The sequence below is a fragment of the Neopsephotus bourkii genome, unplaced genomic scaffold, assembly GCF_033783945.1.
Source record: "Neopsephotus bourkii isolate Nb327-2 ecotype Australia unplaced genomic scaffold, CSIRO-AGI_Nbou_v1 NB_1181, whole genome shotgun sequence".
Taxonomy (NCBI): domain Eukaryota; kingdom Metazoa; phylum Chordata; class Aves; order Psittaciformes; family Psittacidae; genus Neopsephotus; species Neopsephotus bourkii.
Window position 1 is genome coordinate 2,306,442 of NW_026901666.1, and position 17,212 is coordinate 2,323,653.

The 17,212-nt window shown below is 38.0% G+C and overlaps 1 protein-coding gene across 1 annotated transcript in view; it reads left to right on the plus strand.

Annotated features, from left to right (window-relative positions):
• Positions 1-17,212, plus strand: part of LYPD6B (LY6/PLAUR domain containing 6B) — a 55,723-nt gene that overhangs the window by 31,402 nt on the left and 7,109 nt on the right. The window contains exons 3-4 of the mRNA XM_061363738.1: positions 15,511-15,582; positions 16,863-17,016. Of these exons, the coding sequence (XP_061219722.1) occupies positions 16,890-17,016 (127 nt within the window). The 5' untranslated portion in view covers positions 15,511-15,582; positions 16,863-16,889. The remainder of the gene's footprint in view (positions 1-15,510; positions 15,583-16,862; positions 17,017-17,212) is intronic.

Sequence of the window (17,212 nt, forward strand, 5' to 3'; positions counted from 1 at the left end):
CTGAGTCTCTTACTTGCAAAGTATTTTTTTTCCTCCAAATAGATGGTAATGTGGCTTCATTCTTAAGGGCTTTAGCTATAAAAACCTCGTGCATAAGCTGGGTGAGTTAACTTTTGACCCTCTTCTGGCTAACAGTAGCAACCATCAGCAGATGGAGAACTTTATCTTTCCATGGCACTTTATAGTGTTTACACAGAGTCAGATAAGAGCTGGAGGAATTCTGCTCCCTATTATAGCATCACTTCACCGTGCTCAATGCAAAATTGTTTTGTGGGGAAAAAAAATACTTAGATTGCTGCAAAAGTCAAAATATGCAATTACACTTTTTCTCCCAGATTCGGACTTTACCCTTCATGGAAAACTAGAATCTCTTATGTTCTCTTCTTAGCTAATGAGTTTATTTTTTACCTAAAAATACTTCCACCATACTTTTTACAGTGGTAGTTTGTTGTTGTGATGCAGTTGTCTGACTGTATTTTAAGATCTTTGGAATAGACTAGCGAGTATTTAAACTGGGTTTTTCTTTTAAGGACTGTGTTCTAGATCTGATAGATGAGCTAAAGACCCCAAATAGGCTGCATCCTATAGGTTTTATCTCCACCATTGATAGGGAGAACAGAAGGATGGATGTGGAGTTGGTACTCCGCAATTATTCTGTGGTTTTGTGTTTTAATTTTGTGAATTGGTGTTTGTCTTCTGCATAAGACATGGTAAAAGCATGTGATTTGCATGGTGAATGGGCAGTGTGAATGCATTGCCACTTCCTTGTACCTGTGATGAGCACAGCAGCAATGAGATGTCCTTGATAGGAGAAGTCAGAGATCTGCTGGTGGTAGAAACTCTCGTAGTTCTGTCCCCAGGCCTGTGGGTTGAGATGTGGATGTGTGCAGTGGTTACGTCTGTTGCAAGTGTTTTCCTAACTAGGTCCTTGAAATCATCTGACTGGATTTCCTACCTGCAGTCCACTCTTCAAGGCCATAATATATAGTTCAAATTAAAGGTCAGACACAGACACACATTCTTTGCGGTGGAATTACAGGATGAAGTGAGTGGGGTGATGCACTGCTGAACTTAAAGCTACAAAACATCAAAGAGATAATTCACACTGGTGTGGCAAGTGTGGGAAGTGACATATAGATAATAATTGCAAATTAGCATAGTGCTCTTAGGCATTTCAGTTGAAGCCTCTTCTTGCACCCTTCTGTTTATCAGCAGGTCTGACCGGATCAGCAGTCCTCCCTGCAACTGGGAGGATCTAAGGATCATTTAAACATTTTACAAAAGATTTTGTTGTTGTATTTAACTTCCAATTTTGTTTTGCATTCAAAACATCATCATACTTTATATTCTGGGTATTTTGGTGGAAGGATGTTTTGGGCGGTAAAAACATGATGCTGGAGAAATTCGGTTACCACTAAAGCGTAACACAACTTCTTTCTGGCTTGTGGGAGTTTAGTGATGAGGAAATAGGTCTCTCCTTTTCTGCTCTGTATTATTCTGCAGCAAACTAGGGAAGCACTTGAACTCTGGTGGATAACTGAAGGCACCGACATGATGTTAAGGTGCTGCTCTGTCACCTTAACAACACACGGGGAGCCAGACCCACAGAACTTTAGTTTAAAAGGTTAAACTTTAGCACAGTTACCAGATGAACATGATGAGTTTTCTGGTCATCAAGCAATGATGGTTTAGAGACATTTCCTTTTGTTCTAAGCTGTGTTCCCTTCTGATGTATCCACATCTTGGTAGATATTGCAGTGTTTTTCAGGTAATGTATAAAGATACTTCTTGAAAACAGTGAGGAGGTTTTGCTGATGCAGCATCTCTTTATACTGTTCATACAATTGATAAAAGCATCAGCTGAGAGCTGTTCAGGAATGTTGTCTCTTTTTTCTTTTCCCTGATGCTGGTTTTCAATCACTGAAGCTTATTCATGGCAGATAAGTGAGAGCACAGAACTGCATCAAGAAAGTTCTCTTATTTCAAAAGACTGTTGAACTTCTTTATTTTCCTGTAATAAAGTTTATTGCTTCCTATGTATTTGCCTGGTATTGTGGAAGGGATAGCTTTCCACTTGCTGGGTAATTTAGTTCTGTAGAATTCTCCAGCTTATACCTAAAGCTCGAAGATCTGCTGATTCAGCTCACTTTCTAGATTCTTTGCTAATTAACTTGTCCTGTCCCTTCTGTCCGTATTTTTATTTAATTGTCTTTGTAAGGTTTGTGGATGCAGTCCATTCTGCATTTCTTTTCCCTGCTTTCCCTCCCCCTGTCACCACACAGTGAAGGCTTCTTGCTAACCTTTAGTTTTTAGTGCAGTGATAATTAAGAGTCTGAAAGGATGTTCTTTTTGAACCTTCCCATGTTTGGGGGATTTAATACTATAGCTCAGACATAAAATATTGCTCTAGGCTGACACTTGGAATTGAAGATCTGAATCTGAAAATGTTTTAGTTATGTTCTTATTTTGTTTGTACACAGCTGTAAATCCTTCAAGTAGATAACTAGTTTTCTGTTTGTATCAACTTCTGCATAATCCATACATCATATTAAAGGTACTGGAATGAAAGGAATAAGCTACAAGTTACCATCTGAAACTCTATTTGTCTGTTGATGTTCTCAGAACACATTTTGAGGAATTGTTTGATGCGCACTTAGGACTTACTTTTAATTGACAATTTCTGGAAGTCATTTAACCTCTAAAAAAGTGTATTCCTAACCTATGAATAATTGGTGTATTGCATGATCTACTTTGTGAAAATTAATATAGTTAATGAAAGGAAATTTAGTATACCATTAGCAGTAATGAAAATTTAATTTTTCCTTCAGTTTAGGTATGAAGTCTGTTTAGGTTAGAGTGAAGGGCTTATGAATGTGTATATGTGTATATATATATATCCCCTTCCCTTGTAATAAGTACCCCCACTTTGTTTAGTGGCTGCCTTTCCCTTGATTTCAGAATATATACTATCAACCAAAAAATAAAAATAAAAATTCAGGTCTTCATTTGAGGAAAATGGTTTACATTGTTCAGCTTAGAAGAGGAGACAAACATATCAGGGATGTGAGAGATAACAAATTGTGGCAAGTGTGGAGAAAGGAAGCCTAGAGTGGTCACTTACGGTTTTTCATAGGAGGCAAGGATGAGATGCCATAAAATGAAACACTCAGTTGGGTCTAAACAAAAAGAAGGAAGTGCTTTTTTAAAAGGTATGTGTTTGTACTTTGCAGTTTATTGCCATGGGATGTTGTTACCATCTCTAGACGGATTCAGCAACTGACAGCAATAACCCATGGACAGTTCAATTAACCAAGCCATGGACAGACAACTAAGCACCAACATATGTACATTGTTTCTGCCCCTGGAAGTCCCTGAATTGCAAATTCTCAAGAAGGGTGTGGAGGGTGAATATATACAGGAGAAATTATAGCTGTGAGATGAGATGTTTGTATATTCTTCCCTAAAACAACTCATTGCTTGGCTGTTTTGGAGAGAAGAGAGCTTCAGAGATGTTGTGCAACACAGTTCAGAGCCATCTCCCAAACAAACAAAGCTTCCTTTTCTACAGGGAAGAAGCCTAACAGAAAAAAAAACTTTGAAAAATATAGTCTCTAATGGGAGAAAATCAAGTGAAAAATCTCCTTCTCTCATCCATTAACTGAGAGTATTGAAAGACATTTGGAAATACGTATTGTCAGTCCAAAGAAACAATCAACTTAAACCCTACAAATCCTCCAGAATGAAATGACCTAACAGCTGTGTTTCCTTATACTTCTTTTAGCCCTTTTCATATGTTTGCAAGTGCTGAGGGAAAACTGTGGAGCCTGGTGAAAGAATGTAAACCTAAAGAGACTAGCAATAATAGTAAATAAAGGTATGCAACAGTTTTTGTTATGAAAGACTGTGGTGGTTTCTTACTAGTGTTTATTTTCTTACCAATCTTTGGGGTTTTTTTCCATTTTTAGTGGTTTGTTTTGGTTTTCATACCTTTTTTTTTTTTTCCTTGTGTCTTTCGTTCCAGTTTATCCTGGTGCTAATTTGGTAACGACCTATCTGCCTAAAATACACCCAAGGTTATACAAAGGATTTCTGCAAGGCTCCGAGGAACCTTATGAAAAAGCACATGGTGCCTTTGATTGTGAAGAGTTAGAATGTGAGCTCCTGTACACAAAAGGAATAAGATTTCTTCTTTTCCCTAGTGAATTGCTTTCTGTTTAGAGGGGAATAGTAGTAAGGCAAGTTTTCATCTGTGTTCATTTATACGGATAGCTTACTCAAATGGCATCTGATAGTTCTTGGAACTGGCGTATAGCACATGAAAAGCACAATAAAGAGAAACAGATACAATGAACTATGTATTCACCCTTTATGTTGAGTTGTGCACCTGTTTTGAAATGCAGCATGCAGATATTGCATGGTTTACTCATAGTATTTTATGTGTGTTCTAGCTGGTAAACTGTATCAATAGTCACAATTAGTTTGCTGCAAATGGATGGAGCGTTGAATGTCTGCACCTCTTAGAAAGCTAGAGTTACCAGGCTATGTGAAAATGCATGAGAGGATCTGAAACTGGGGTACGGGAAGAAAAAAATTAAAAGGCAGATGAATCATTTGGCTCTTGAGTTTGCATTTAGTCCTCTCATACCAGTTCATAAATCTTGGAGGAAATTCTGCTGCAAAAAACCTGATGACATTTCATATGCAAAAATTAACATTCACTTCTAAAATACAGTGCTTAATTTTATGTTTTTTTAGTCAGCATTGCCTTACCTTCCAGAGATTTATTGCTTTTAGTAAAGTAGGATTTATTTTTTCACTTGTAGTGCTTTTCAGTTTAGCGTAACTCTTGATTTTGAACAGGAAATGAAGGAAATGGAAAATATGCCAACTTTAATTTGTCAAATTAAACCTTGCACATTGCAGGCAATATGTATAGTAAACAAATCTCCCCCACCCAGAGGCATTCCTATTGTTACTTGTTGTGGCGCTGCCAGTTTATTTAAGAAGGTGGCATTGTCTTGTGAGCAGATAAGGGCAGAGGTGGAGTGTGCATTTTGTCTCTTTCTATTGCTTTTCTAATAGAATGAAAACTACTTTTTAGGTCAGATTATAAATTACTTCCTATGTTTTGCTATATTATTCTATTGACTTGACTGAAAAGAGTAAGTCATGGGATTTCATCAAGTGTTAGACTTTGAGAAATAGAAGCCAGTTTCTGCTCTGCAGAAATACCCAGAAGTTGAAAATTATTTCTTCTCAGAGAGCACCTAAGAGATGGGAAGGTAGGAAAGACTATGAAGTGTAAATAGTCTTACTGTGCTTGGAAAATATCGCAAAGAGCTAGGATGGTACTGAATATAAACAGTTCTGTCACTTTAATTATGAAACTCTTATGTAGCTTCCTCTAGCAAGTGAGAAAATTGCACTGCCTTGATACCATCAAACTAAAGAGATAAGGGGGAAAAAAAGTAAAAGGAAACAGCTGAGAAATGGGAAATGTGTGTCAGGGGAAGGGAAGGTTTGTCCTAGACAAAAACAAGATGCTTAGTTGCTTTCTTTAGGACAAAGACCACAAAACATACCCAGAATCATCGTATCTTTTACAGTGTGAAGACATACCCCTGTCCCTTTGGTGGTAGTAAAAAGGTATCAGGATGGGATTTTTTTCAAGAAATAGACATTTACCCATTTCCTTCCAATATATGCTACTAAGTTGAGGAGGGGACGGACCATTCCAAATAGTTAGGATTTGTAAGATAGCCAGTGCTATTATTGAATTTCTGCAGGAACTGCCAGGGAGATAAGTGGGGGCTAAAGCTGCAAGAAGCAAAGGGACTGTCTGGATGCTGCTGCAACACAAATGGCTGATACTGGAAATGGTTGCCTCCCTGTTTTCTTTGCAGTTTAGATTCAAGCTTTTTGTTTGTTTATTAAAAAAAAAACACTTTAGTGAAAAATATTACAAAAAAAGTGCTATGAAATGCTATAAAATGTTGTGTATCTGTCCTGGACAATGAGGAAAAGACCGGAAATGATGGATGTTTGTTTTTTTCTGAATCCTGCAAATGTTACCTTAATAATAATATTCAAGGTTCAGCCTCTAGCAAATCAAGCAAGTAACTGCAGGATGATGGAAGTGTGATTTTCTTTCAGCTTCTATATATAGTGATGTGATTCCAGTCCTAGAGTACAGATGTTTATTGTGAAGGGCAATGAGAGAAACTGTACAAACCAAGTTATTTTCTAATAACTTTAATTAAATATTATAATCAGTTATTAATGCTTAATACTGTGTCTATAGACATGGAAGCTATGTGCCTCTGTCCCGGAAATTTGAGCCTTAGACGAAGAAAAACAGTGCAGCATTTGAGTTTTGTAGTTGAAGATATGGCATATATGTCAACACAGCTTTTGTTAACGTGTGAAAGGGAGGTTTTTATGTTTGTATTGTCCCTCCTCTTGAAATGAGGGCAAATCACTTTTCTCTCACAATGCAACAGAAGGCCGACTGAAGCTGTTCAAATAACAAATTGTGCCAAATATTGCTTGTGTGTAGGAGTTGTCAGCTAGTAAAAACTAAAATCAGCTTTTTGCTGTTTTCAGCTGTCTGGATTAGCATGTTGATTGGAAGTAAATGCCATCTTGCACTAAGTCAGACTGGCTGGGTCCTCAATTTATTAAGCATAGTTAATTTAAAGCATTTCAAAACAAACAACTCTTAAGCCTTTTTATGTTTGTAACTTCATAAAGAATTGAAACAGACTTTGTTAGTACTTTTAGAAAAATAAAGCCTTTTTCTCCTTACTTCCTTTCATCTCTTGCTTTTGCAGAGTTCATGTACCTCTGGACTTATCTTCCAAGTAAATTTTTCCTTTTACACTGCTGTAAAATATGTGTGTAGATGTATTCTGTCATGTGTATTAAGATTTTCCCAAAAGACATAATCCAAATCGCTCACATCAGTGCTAGCTTCTCAACCTTTGGTGGCAAATAATAGGAGTGAACAGCTCAGCTAGAAGGGGTTGTAGAAACAAGAGTACTGCAGACAGAAACTTGGCCAGGAGATGGGATTTTCACCATTTATTCTCCATTAGTGGTTGAATGAGGTAGAAAAATCTTCCTCTGTAATTTAGGAAGCCACATGTGAAGTATTCACTGCTTCAGAGTGGAGCAGTCTGAAATTTCAGGGATGAAACTGTGTGGAAATGAACAATTTGGGTTCATCTCCTGGGAACTACCTCTGCCATACTATTTCTTCTAGATGTTATAGCAGCTCGTGTAGGGCAAGGCAGAATAATAGGAATTTCTCAAATACTTCTTCAGTTTTCAGTGACGGAAAGTACGTGCCTCAGAAAGAGTAATCATGTGAATGAGGCGGAATTTTGTGCACAAAACATTTTTCAGAAGTGTAATCAGTGACACTATGATAAATTTTCTGCTCAAAATTAGTTCTGTTGCAGTGCTAGTGATGTTATTTGTGATGTATGACACCGAGTGCAGGGCAGCTCTGTAGGCAAAGTGATTTCAAGGAAGGTACTTTTCATGTCAGTTGGAGTGTTACTCCTGTAGTACATCCTGTGTTGACTTTACAGTCAGAATTTCACTCTTTCCCTGCCTCCAGCACATGTGCAATGCAAATCATTCCTTTTAATAAACATAAACAACATGTAGGCTATGCAAATACAACCTGTAAAAGATTTTTGCCTTTAAAGTTACATTTTCAATAAGAAGGTTAATTCAGATATGTGTATTTCTTAGAAATAGGACTTCCTGCCTCTTGAGATGAGTTCAGGTGCTTCTCAACAAAAGATTCTTCTCAAGGAATTCAGTATGAAGTCAGGTTGTTAGTTCTTCACAACTGATTTTTCTGACCTAAATTCATTCAATGGCACAAGTTTATTGTTGCAGTTCCCTGGAAATAGTGTAACAGAACATGGAACTGCTGGTGTTTCTCCAGAAGCATTTGCAGTCATTCCTGGTGCATTTAAGGCTATTATATTCTTTATGATTTCAAGGATTGCATAGTAACAAAAGCTTGATAGGAGGCAAAAAGAGTATCGGACATGTACCAGTGCTATAAAATTTTGCACATTAAACCCTGCCAGTACGAACCAGTAATTGACTTAGTGTGGTGTTTTTTTTTTTTTCTATTGCAATTCAGGTTAAGTTTTTGCTTCTATCGTAAACTGACATAAACTGATGGTGACCATTTTCTGTAAGGTATCCGTGAAGCCTCTTCTTCAGACTGAACAAGCCCAGCTCTCTCAGCCTGTCTTCACAGGAGAGGTGCTCCAGCCCTCTGAGCATATTTGTGGCCTACTCTGGTCTAAGTCCAGCAGGTCCATGTCCTTCTTATTATGGGGTTCCCAGAACTCGATGTGGGACTGGGGCAGGGGGAGAGTTTCACCAGAGTGGAGCAGAGGGGGAGAATTCCTACCCTCTACCTGCTGGTCACGCTGCTGGTGATGCAGTCCAGGACACATTTGGCTTTCTGGGCTGCAAGTGCACACTGCCAGGTCACGATGAGCTTCCCATCAACCAACACCACCAAGTCTTTTTCCTCAGGGCTGCTCTCAATCCATTCTCTGCCTGTATTTGTGCTTGGGGTTGCCATGACTCAGGTGTAGGACTTTGCACTTGGTCTTGTTAAACTGCATGAGGTTTGCACAGACTACCTCTCACGCCTGTCCAGGTCCCTTTGGATGGCATTCCTTCCCTCCAGCTTGTTGTTGAGTCCCTCTAGTGTTGTGTTATTGTAGAAAACTGGGGGTTTAGTAAAGCGACCTGCTATAGAAAGTCAAAGGACATTTTGCCATGAGAGCTTGGACCCTGACACTTACTACAGTAAAACTAGACAAAGTGACCTTACCTTTTCTTCTTATTCTTTCAGTGCAAATCCGTGCATTTGCACACACAATACCAAACCTTTTGTGACTTGGCAAAATTTTGCAACTAAGGCTCAAGGAAGGAGCAGCAGAACAGGTTTATTTTGAACCCATTATTCTTTCTGAAGTGAAGGCTGATGTCAGTGAATTCACTCCAGAAATCAATGTTGGGTAAAACAGCACACTTTTCAGGTTTATGAATTCAACTGGTGCATAACTTAAATCTTAGTTTTGAAATACAACTGAATGTGAAGCTTTTAGAAAATGTTCTTTGTGATGCAGAAGCTGTCAAACCTTCTAATTTTTCTGATCCCATAGGGCCATTCTAGGTTCAAACAGATTTTGGTGTATTGAAGATTTGAAGTAGGTCTGCAAGCAAACATTCTTTTCTCCTAGCAAGCCTTTTTCATGTATATCTTTGCTTTGACATACTAGTTTTAATGGGAATATATTTATTTCACAAATGGAAATCATGTAGGTTTTCATTCTTTTGTCTAGAATGTCCTGTTTTATTGTCTAGAGTGGTATATGTAACTTTATAGCATGCTAACTATGTATGTTGGGCATAGTTTGTTAGAAATGGGATTTCACTTGGAAATGTAGGCATGAAAACCATGGCATATTTCTGAGGCTGAATTTTACTGGCTTAAAGACCTTCATTTTTCATTTAATAATAATTAGTGGATGGTATATGTATTTATATACACAGTGTGTATATATAAACACACACAGAGATGTCTCTTGATTTCATTGGAGCAACGTTGTTGTCCTCCCTTTCTCGTGTTCTAAAATAGGTCTTGAAGAACGTCATTCTTGTGCAACATGCAGTAGTGTTACCTTATAGTCTTGCTGAGTATGGGTATCTTTAGCTTGGCAGGAAAAAAGTCTTTTAAATATTGACTGTGGTCTGGAGCTAAACTTGTAGAAGGATGCTGAAAATCAGAATTTTGTCTTTATTCTCAGCTGACTCGGTGTTCACTGGGGCCTTTAGCTCCTGTAAACTGTGGTCTCAGTAACTTGTGTATGGAGAGCTAGGTCTGCTGAAGTTCTATCCCACCATTTGTAGTAAGGTCTACCTAGTTAATAATGGTCTGATCCACTGGGGTATTTAACAAAATACTCTGTAAAATTAACGTCATTAAACTGATTTTTACAGAGATGCTCTGATGAGCTCAAGGAAAGAAAAAAAGTTGCTTATTCCTATAATCTCTTTTCTCTAGAGTAATATTGAGTTCCTATTTCCAGTCTTGCAGATGAATGGGGGAGAGAGATTTAAAACACTTGCATATGTGATATATAGATGCTGTTGAAAGCTGAAGAGCAAAATTTGGTTTGACAAAGTGCAGTTCTTGGAGGGAATTATATTCTTGCAGAAGGGAATAAGAAATTTATCTCTCATTAGTGTATTCTTAGATAGAATAAATTATTTTCCAAAGATGTTCAGGGATTCTGAATTTTAAAATAAAGACTACTTTTGCTGAGCAGTTTTGGCTATGAAAGGAATGAGATTTAATACTGTTTTCATTCCATGGATCTTTTTTGTATGAGCTTAAAAACAAATGCATGTTTTATCCTTGCAGATACTTCAGTGGTACTGCTCAGATTTATCACAATAGTCATACCTTGTTTTCTTTTTGAAATAATTGCAGTTGTATGCATTGTGTAGTCAGACACCTCTGTGTCTCGCTATCGGCTTGCATCACAACTTCCCATGCCAGCATTATACCCCAAGCCAGATGGTGTTGTCATTACGAGATCTGTATGTTTTATAAGATCATAGATAAAGAGCTCAATAATTTCTTATAATTAAGACCAAATTTAATTCTAGGCATGGTTAAGTGTGCTGTGGGTGAAAATAAAGAAATGTGTTGTATTTAAAAATAATGTTGATAACTTGAATTTTATTCTGTTGTATTACTACTTGTAGATGTCTGTCAAAGTAATGTAAAATCTGTTTTCCTATGTATTGTATACTAATGATAACATGCTGCAAGGCAAAAAATCAGAAAATAGACATTTCAGCTCGGTAGGTAAGGAAAGGTAGAACTTGTATAGCTTGTAGTTTGGATCTGTGGATCAGTAATAGTATTTTGAGATTTTTAATCCTTCATAAGTTTTTCTCTCCTTATCTCCCCTTTTTTTACTTTAAACATACTCTGCCTATTTCCCAAGGAAAATGAAGGTTTTCTTTTATTTGTTCCATCCACTTATTCACTCACTGAGTTTTGAAGGGGAGTAAGTGGTGGCTTATAGATCAAGTTAAATGGTCTCCAGAGAAAAACATAAGAATGGCAGTATTTGTCTAAGAAATGGGAAAACCAAGGAGCTATTTTTGTCCTTTTAGATAAGTTGAAGTGTCAGTTTTGGACTTCCTGATTTGTTGTAGGGAACACCTGATGATGTCAGGTATTGGTTTTAACTTTCTCAGCCCTTAACATACATACCTTTCCACCTATGTATTTCTAACTCTTATGTCCTGAAGTGGTATTTAACAAGCTTAACATAAGCATTTGCAATTATCTAATAGCACCTGAAAATTACTTACTAAATGACAGGAGGAAGTTTCATTTGCATTCCGTATCTCATGTTAAATCTGCTAATCCTCCAGGGAGTCTGCCAGGAAAAACAATGTAGACAGACTCGAATTTTATTAAAATCAGAAATCAAGCATACAGCTTCCTCCTATTCTGTTACACACTGCAAGATAAATCTTAAAACCTCCTGGAATATATTAATTATTTCAGCCATTATATACCTCATTGTTTTCTTGATATGTGCTTCAGTTACAAGTTCGTTATAGAGCATATATTAACAGCCCTTCCCTCTTGGGTCTTCTTCCCTCACCCCAGGAAAGCTATGTCTCCATGTTTGCTCTTGTTTATCTTCTGTGTTGTGACAGTTTTTTCATTCATTAATGAGAGTTCCTAATTGGTCCTAATGAAATGTTTATTCATACTACTAGATAATATTATATGAAAGTACAACAGAGATAAGAGACTATGAAGGAAATAAGCATTTTAAAGATTTTTAGATATGAACAGCATTTTTTTTGCCAATATTTTCCTATTTTATTTAAGAATGACTGCTGGTGCAGCTGTGTAACTAAGACCATGTCGCACAGCATCCATTATTTATTGGCCTGGTTAGCAAACAAGGACACCTTTGACTACATCAAATCGTGAGATCAATTTACTGTGCTTTACACCAACTAAAGACTAGCTTTTTTGTATTTATATTACCTAAAATTTTCCATTTGGCATGAGCTTCTCTGGGGAAACAAGGACAGGAAAGCAATAGGACCTTAGGGGAGGGGAGCAGGAGAGAGCTTGAATTTGTAGAAAGCTGGACCAAGTGTAATTGTGGCTTTTATTTGCTACCCAGGTGCATCAGATCAAGTTACAGGCCAGTCTCCCCATAAAGGCAAATTTTCCTCAATCTAGTAAAAACTGCAGAAAACATGTAAAGGAGAATAATTTTGCAACTATTATGCTTTGAAAAGATACAATGCTTTATCTTCCCACAAAGTAAAATTGAAAAAAAAAAAATTATATTGAGCTGCCCAAAATACACTACAGTATTTGCTACTTGATTAAAACTGGCTTGCCAATTTGAAAGTAACTTGCTTGAGGCATAGTTTATGCCCTTTCAAAGGACATAAATAGAGCTGTTTTGCAGGGGACCTATGAAGAAAGATGTTGGCATTAAAGACACAAAAAAGGTTCTTCTCACACCTTTGCCAGCAACACTTAGGCAGCCTGTGTGCTTTAAGGGCCTGATACTACCCCACTGAAGCTAGTGCGAACTGGATCCCTGATTGCCCACAGATGTAAAAGAAAGTTGACTGGGATCAGGAACTTAAAATTGGCACCTACTTGTGCTGGAGTCACTGGAGTTATGTGCTACTGGACCTCCTGTTGAAGCACGTCCAGAGGAGGCCACAAAGATGCTCTGAGGGCTGGAGCACCTCTGCTATGGGTACAGGCTGAGAGAGCTGGGCTTGTTCAGCCTGCAGAAGAGAAGGCTCCAGGAGACTTCAGAGAAGCTTCCAGTGCCTTAATGGACTGTCAAGAAAGCTGAAGAGGGACATTTTGGGATAGGATGGAGGGAAATGGCCTTAAGCTAACAGAAGGGAGATTTAGATTAGATATTAGGAAGTTCTTCCCTGTGAGGGTGGTGAGGCACTGGCACAGGCTGCTCAGAGAAGCTGTGGCTGCCCCATCCCTGGCAGTGTTCAAGGCCAGGTTGGACGGGGCTTGGAGCAACCTGGTCTAGTGGAAGGTGTTCCTGCCTGTGGCAGAAGTGTTGGAAATGGATGGTTGTTAAGGCCCGTTCCAACCCACACTATTCCATGATTCTACTGTATTTTTAACTTCACATTTTGGCATCAGTTTCTGTAATTTTTTTTAAATAAAATTATTTTTTTAATAAAATTAAATTTGTAGTACTTCTGATTTTCAGCTGGTGAAGACTATGGTGTCTCTGTGTTTGAACTCCAGTAACGGATGACAGGAGAGGCTTATGGGAAAGAATAGCAAAGTACAAGCTGCAAATAGAGTTACAGTGATACTGATGCCAACAGGAGAGACCTAGCTTCTACATCAGAAAGAGGGGACAATACTGAAGAGTTGGCCAACTCAGTTATGCATAATTGCATTTCATATGCTGTGCTTTGGGGTGGTTTTGTTTTTAAATCACCAAGTAAGAATTCTCCTCTGTGTGGGAAACAAAGATCCCTTAAGTTAGACTTCAGTTGTTGCCTTTTTATCAGATTGGCTATTTTCATGGAAAGTATAATTTTATAGAAGTTACGTTAATGTATTTTGCTTCCGGTACTTATGAAATTTTGTTAATACATTGACTTTAAATCTTCAACTGATTCAGAATAATAGTTATGGTATTAATGAAGGGGTTTGGTACACTGTTTTTTATTCTCTTGGTTGTATCATGTAAGCCTGATCCAAAATACCCTAAAGTAGAAGAGCGGGATTGAATAACAGGGGGAATTATTGTCTATGAAGAAAAAAAGAAATTTGTCAGCTGAAGTAGAAATTCCACCATCTCTTGACACTGGGATAAAAGGTCATTTTGTAAGAAAAAGTTTGATTTGAAGAATCTTAAATACTGATGGCAAAGGACGGAATTTTAAAGCACTGATTTGAACTGTATGAAACAAAAGGAGACTTGAAGAAGAGCTGGTGTCTCCAGTTTAAACTGGTAGAGCTAAGAATGCTAGAGAAAGGAGAAATTAGGTTGGAAGGTATTTGGGTCATTCATGAAGTTACTGTAGTGACAGGACAAGGGATAACGGGTTAAAACTTAAACAGGGGAAGTTTAGATTGGATATAGGGAGGAAATTCTTTCCCGTGAGGGTGGTGAGGCACCGGAATGGGTTGTCCAGGGAGGTTGTGAATGCTCCATCCCTGGTGGTGTTCAAGGCCAGGTTGGGCGAAGCCTTGGGTGACATGGTTTAGTGTGAGGTGTCCCTGCCCATGGCAGGGGGGTTGGAACTTGATGATCTTAAGGTCCTTTCCAACCCTAACTATTCTATGATTCTATGATTCTAAGTGTAGTAGCAGCACTGTCTCCTCTTTTCCCTTTCTCCTATCATGTGTAATGCCACATTTCAATGATCTGTTTTGGAAGACATTAAGGGTCATGAAATAGACTTTGCAGGCAACAGCTAATGGCAGAATATGGTGTGGGTTGATTTGTTAGCAGAAAAGCATCGAGTCATGACGTAGAATCATGGAATAGTTAGGGTTGGAAAGGACCTTAAGATCATCAAGTTCCAACCCCCGTGCCATGGGCAGCGACACCTCACACTAAACCATGATACACAGGTTTGTCTCCTGACAAATTAAAAGAAGAGTCAACCACTAAAAATAAGTGTACATTTGAAATGTGCACCTCGAGTGTGTGGTAGTGAGTCAAGTCAAGAGGGTTATAAACAGCCTGTCTTTGATGCTGCAGAATATCACTGTGCAAATAGTGTGTGCTTAATTGGAAAGAGCTGTAACTTTGTTTTAGATTTATTTGGGATTTTGCAGTGGTATTAGGGGTTTGGCCAACATTTTTGTGTTTCTGTTTCAGTGAGGAATGAACTGTGGGGGACCTGTTTACTTTACAGTTTGCTAATAACCTCTAACCTTTAGGTTACCTCGCTGCTGATGAGTGCTTCTATTTTGGTCAAAGCATGTGTTGAAAGTTTTAATATCTCTAGAGTGTGAAATATTTATTCATCTGGTATTGTGTAGTCCCGCCTAGGTCATTGCCTGAGTAATGTTTTTCTCTTGCAAGAGAAATAAACTCATCCTTATGGAAGGACAGAGTAGTCTCATTGCTTCACTTTTTGTCTGTCATTTGTCTTTCAAGACTTCGGAGTACCACAGGAAGGAGGGAATCTATTTCTGCAGTAGGATACACTCCATAAGATAGAGCCATATTTTGTAGTTCAGGCGCTTCTTTGTGTATTTTGTTATGAAAACCACCACACTTCCAGGTTTCTTTCTTAATTCTCAATTTAAATAAGGACACACAGTGTTTCAGTTAATTAGTTCCTTCAGAACAGAATTATGACGATCAGTTGCTATTTGTTTCCCACACATTCTTCTTAATCCTTCCTTAGATCCTGGGCTACAATCAGAAGAAACCTTGAGCGTCCACAGAAAATAGTCTTGGAGGTGCACTGAAACGAGAGGTATGCCACGGCTTTCTCAATATCTACTGAAATATATTCATATTTGCAAAACAAAACTTAAGTTAAGCCCCCAGTGTATAAAGTTGAACTTGCTGTTGATAGGTTTGTTGTTAAAACCATCTTTCAAATAATTCCCACCTGTGTCAATTGCAAAACCCAAATCAACCAACCAAGCAAACAAAAAAAAGAACAAGGAAAAGAAGGAAATCCTTTGACTTCTCTGCCATGGTATGAGTACCATTTTCATTTCAGTGCTTGGATTCATTTGGAGCTTCCTGCACAGGTGTAGTGTGCATCTACACAGGCCTTTGCAGGGGTATGCAGAGAGATTTCTGAATGAATGCATTTGGCAGCTCAAAGTAACATCTCTGGTTTGGCAGGAGCCTCCACTCAAGCTGGTTTCTCCTGCTGGGAATTTGCATGGGCGGGGTGCCATTTAAGCTGATTCTGCCTTTTAATACCTGAACGAGGTCTCCAGTATTATTGCTATTTGCCATACATACGTCTCTGTGTGTATGTGTGTACATCTAAATATCAAACTGACCAAAATGTTCATCAGTTAGTTCTTCGTCTCCACAAAGCCCTTATCGAAGTACCTAGGAGGACCCAAATAAACGTGCCCAAAACCTCTATCACATCCTCCAAACGTGCTGCTTTGCAATTCTCCAAGACTTGTGTACCATCATCAGGTGTCTTCCTTAGCATCTCCGTAGTATGCACTTTAAGAAGAAATAATTTGAATTTACACTTGCGATTTTTAACACTGTGCCACTGGAAAGCACACTTACAATTCAGACGATGTAGCTTATCTGAAAGCAATAGGCATACACTGATCAGTGTCAGATAAGGAATTTGACTTGAGTTCTAGGCTGTTGGTGTTAAAAATGGCATTTGTCTGTGTTTTGCTTTCTTTAATGGTATTGTAGTCTGTCTGTTTCAAGTAAGATATAAAGGAGTTCAGTTTGCATGTTGATTTTTAGGAACTCTCATAAGAATTCTGTGAGATTGACATTCCTTAGAAGGGTAAATGGATTAAAGAGATATTATTAGCTTTTTTGAGTTTGTGGAAGTTTAAAGACTCTGTACAGGATCCTGGCCAGCAGAAGGCAGTAACTGCTCAGCTTTGCATTGATCATCATTACATGTTCACTTGCATTAGCCGTCTTCATAGTACAGACCTACGGACTGAATTTTCAATATTTTAGGAATATGTAATAGGAAATTTCTTGTTCTACACACTCAGTTCTTTATGATTCTAAATAATGTGTTTTCTTTCTTAGGCCCAAGAGTTTTACTTTTCATGTACAATGATACTCAGCATGTTGTTATTCTATCCCGTGCTGGCCGGAGCCTTTCTTCCGTTCTTCATCCTTTCAGGAAATAGGATTTCAGCTGAGAACATCAACTTTTACAATGTGAGACCTCCACTAGACCGTAAGTAGACAGTTAACGCTTTTTTTGTGTATGCAATTGTAGCTTAGCATTTTAGCTACCATATTCTTTCAATCCTTTGGTTTTTAGCTGTTTGTCTTCTTCAAATATGAAGAATAAAAAGTTTAAAATAAAACTGCTTTTCAACCCACAGCAGTTTAGTTTACTTCTAAGATTTTAGAAGTAGATTGAAAGAAAA